Source organism: Mandrillus leucophaeus, unplaced genomic scaffold (assembly GCF_000951045.1).
Source record: "Mandrillus leucophaeus isolate KB7577 unplaced genomic scaffold, Mleu.le_1.0 Scaffold59, whole genome shotgun sequence".
Lineage (NCBI taxonomy): Eukaryota > Metazoa > Chordata > Mammalia > Primates > Cercopithecidae > Mandrillus > Mandrillus leucophaeus.
Window position 1 is genome coordinate 6,188,779 of NW_012106363.1, and position 3,187 is coordinate 6,191,965.

At 49.8% G+C, this 3,187-nt stretch overlaps 1 protein-coding gene across 4 annotated transcripts in view; it reads left to right on the forward strand.

The window, feature by feature from the left end:
* The window catches only part of MRPL10 (mitochondrial ribosomal protein L10), a 10,783-nt gene that overhangs the window by 5,851 nt on the left and 1,745 nt on the right, over positions 1–3,187 (forward strand). For 3 of the 4 annotated variants that reach the window (XM_011999371.1, XM_011999373.1, XM_011999372.1), the window contains exons 2-4: positions 370–539; positions 1,843–2,007; positions 2,263–2,407. In XM_011999371.1, the coding sequence (XP_011854761.1) occupies positions 370–539; positions 1,843–2,007; positions 2,263–2,407 (480 nt within the window). Of the gene's footprint in view, positions 1–361; positions 540–1,842; positions 2,008–2,262; positions 2,408–3,187 lie in introns of all 4 variants that reach the window. The other variant, XM_011999370.1, reaches the window with a different exon arrangement.

Genomic DNA, 3,187 nt, shown 5'->3' on the forward strand with positions numbered 1-3,187 from the left:
GCCTCGGCCTCCCAAAGTGCTGGTATTACAGGTGTCAGCCACCACGCCCGGCCTCCCCTTTTCTTAATGTGTTCAAAATATTTTCTCCTTTGTTCTCATTTTTTTTCTCGCATTTCTGCACATTAAGAAGAGCTGGAGAAATGGGAACCTCAAGAGATTAAGTAATTGACCTCAGGTCACTTATTGAAAGAGAAGAGAAGCTTTGGAAATTTAGAATTTGGGGTAGACAATTCCTTGTCCCACTCTTGTGCTGAGTCTAGCTCTGTGAGCTGTGCTTTTCTCTGCTAGAGGGTGTGTTTTTTCTCCATCTGGGATAAACTAGGGCCTCCAAGAGGTTGCATCTAACCATGTTGCTGTATCCCCTCACAGGCCGGCTGCCTACCCTCCAGACTGTCCGCTATGGCTCCAAGGCTGTTACCCGCCACCGTCGTGTGATGCACTTTCAGCGGCAGAAGCTGATGGCTGTGACTGAATATATCCCCCCAAAACCAGCCATCCACCCAGCATGCCTGCCATCTCCTCCCAGGCCCCCACAGGAGGTAAGGAGGAGTTTGGATACATGTCACTTGGTGGTGGGATGGTGGATTAAAGTAATCTTGTCTCTGGCCATAGTGAAGTAGGACACTCAGCCATTGTCACTCACGTAATTATTTCACTTTGACTGCCTGATCCAGATACTTTAAGATGAAATCTGCACTTGATTCTATATTGGCTTTTGGGCTCTGGATTGGACGGGACTGCTGAATTTCCTTCTTGTCTCCAAAAATGTGTGTGAGAGCTACCTGAGCCAGTGGGGTTGGGGAGAGTATCTCTCTAATCTTTTTTTTTTGAGACAGAGTATCGCTCTTGTTGCCCAAGCTGGAGTGCAGTGGCGCGATCTCGGCTCACTGCAACCTCTGCCTCCCGGGTTCAAGTGATTCTCCTGCCTCAGCCTTCTGAGTAGCTGGGATTACAGGTGCACACCTGTAATGATAAATAAATTAGCCACACCTGGCTAATTTTTGCATTTTTAGTAGAGACGGGGTTTCACCATGTTAGCCAGGATGGTTTTGATCTCCTGACCTCGTGATCTGCCTGCCTCGGCCTCCCAAAGTGCTGGGATCACAGGCGTGAGTCACCCCGCCCGGCCATCTTTTTTTTGTGTGTGTGTGTGAGATAGAGTCTCATTCTGTCGCCCAGGCTGGAGTGCAGTGGGACATTCTTGGCTCATCGCAACCTCTGCCTCCTGGGTTCAAGTGATTCTCCTGCCTCAGCCTCCTGAGTAACTGGGATTATAGGCGCATGCCACCATGCCCAGCTAATTTTTTGTATTTTTAGTAGAGACGGGGTTTTGCTCTGTTGGCCAGGCTGGTCTCGAACTCCTGACCTCAAGCAATCCGCCCGCCTTGGCCTCCCAAAGTGCTGAGATTACAGGCATGAGCCACCGCACCCAGCCAAATTTCTCAATTTTAAACTAACACTGCAAAAGAGTTATATTTATATTGGCAAAATGATTCAACATGAGTATAGTGTCAGATTGATAGTTGAAGTAATTTGAACAATATTATTGTCAAGCACTGTTGACTGGGGCAGACTGCAGACCTGTTTTCGGGGGAGTGGAACTGAGCATTTTCAGGTTTGAAAAACACTGCTAAAGACTGCGATTATCTAATGAAAGTGAAAAGGTTAGAGGAGTGGGAGATGTTACATGTCCCTGAGAGTCAGGGGCCCAATTATCCTACTTGTTCCCCGATCTTTTGCACATTTGGGCATCACTGGAAGCCCTAGAACCTACCACAGAGGGAGCAAGGTTGCCAAGAGAAGTCAGCTGATATTTCCTTGGTCATTGCTTTCCAACTTCAGGAGACAGGCCTCATCAGGCTTCTCCGCCGGGAGATAGCAGCAGTTTTCCAGGACAACCGAATGATAGCCGTCTGCCAGAACGTGGCTCTGAGCGCAGAGGACAAGCTTCTTATGCGACACCAGCTGCGGAAACACAAGATCCTGATGAAGGTCTTCCCCAACCAGGTAGGGAGCAGGCCCCTTGGCATGGGTTGCCCATCTTCCCCCAACCCCCACCAGACTCAGACCTCACCATCTGCTCCCCAGTGATGATACTTCTTATTCCTCCTCTCCATGAGTCACTGTCTAATCTGGTGTCTAAGCTATGATTAGGGGATGAGAAGACCCTTGGGTTGCACCCTCAGCCTCATGTGGCCCATGACCCACGAGGTGGCTCTTCTTCCCACTTGTTCCCGATGTCATTTTTTCCTGCTGTCCCAGGTCCTGAAGCCCTTCCTGGAGGATTCCAAGTACCAAAATCTGCTGCCCCTTTTTGTTGGGCATAACATACTGCTGGTCAGTGAAGAGCCCAAGGTCAAGGAGATGGTACGGATCTTAAGGACTGTGCCGTTCCTGCCGCTGCTAGGTGAGCAAGCACTCCTGCCAGTTAGGGGTGGGATGAAGAGGGGCAGGTGCTACAGCAGCCTGCTGCCATCTGCTCAGCTTGTCTTGGTAAAACCGTGAACGTTCTTGGAGAGAGCATCCTTTCACGGATGGGGCCTGAGTCAACAGCACATTTATTGAGGGCCGACTGTCATTCCCACACCTGTGTTGTCTCACTACCCCAGGTCACTTCTGCACTGGAGGGAAGACTAGGAAAGGCAGACATGGAGCAGGGAGAGAAAATTCAGATACCTTGAGTCTAACAGTGGGGTAGTGGGTGCTGAAACCCACACAGATGAAGATATTTAAAACAAGTAGCCCAAATAAAGGGTGCCGAGGGCCAGTGACCAGTGTTTCTCAGACTCCCCTGATGCTGACTCACTTAAGGGGCAGAGAATACTGCACGTGTCCCTTGGAAATCCAGATTTCATAGGTCTCTGTGGGGAGGGGGTGGGACAGGAATCTGATTTTTTTTTTTTTTTTTTTTTTGAGATGGAGTCTTACTCTATCACCCTGGCTGGAGTGCAGTGACGCAGTCTCAGCTCGCTGCAACCTCTGTCTCCTGGGTTCAAGCAATTCTCCTGCCTCAGCCTCTTAAGTAGCTGGGATTAGAGGCACCTGCCACTACACCCAGCTGATTTTTTTTTGTATTTTTAGTAGAGATATGGTTTCACCATGTTGGCCAGGCTGGTCTCGAACTCCTGACCTCAGGTGATCCACCCACCTCGGCCTCCCAAAGTGCTGGGATTACAGGCGTGAGCCA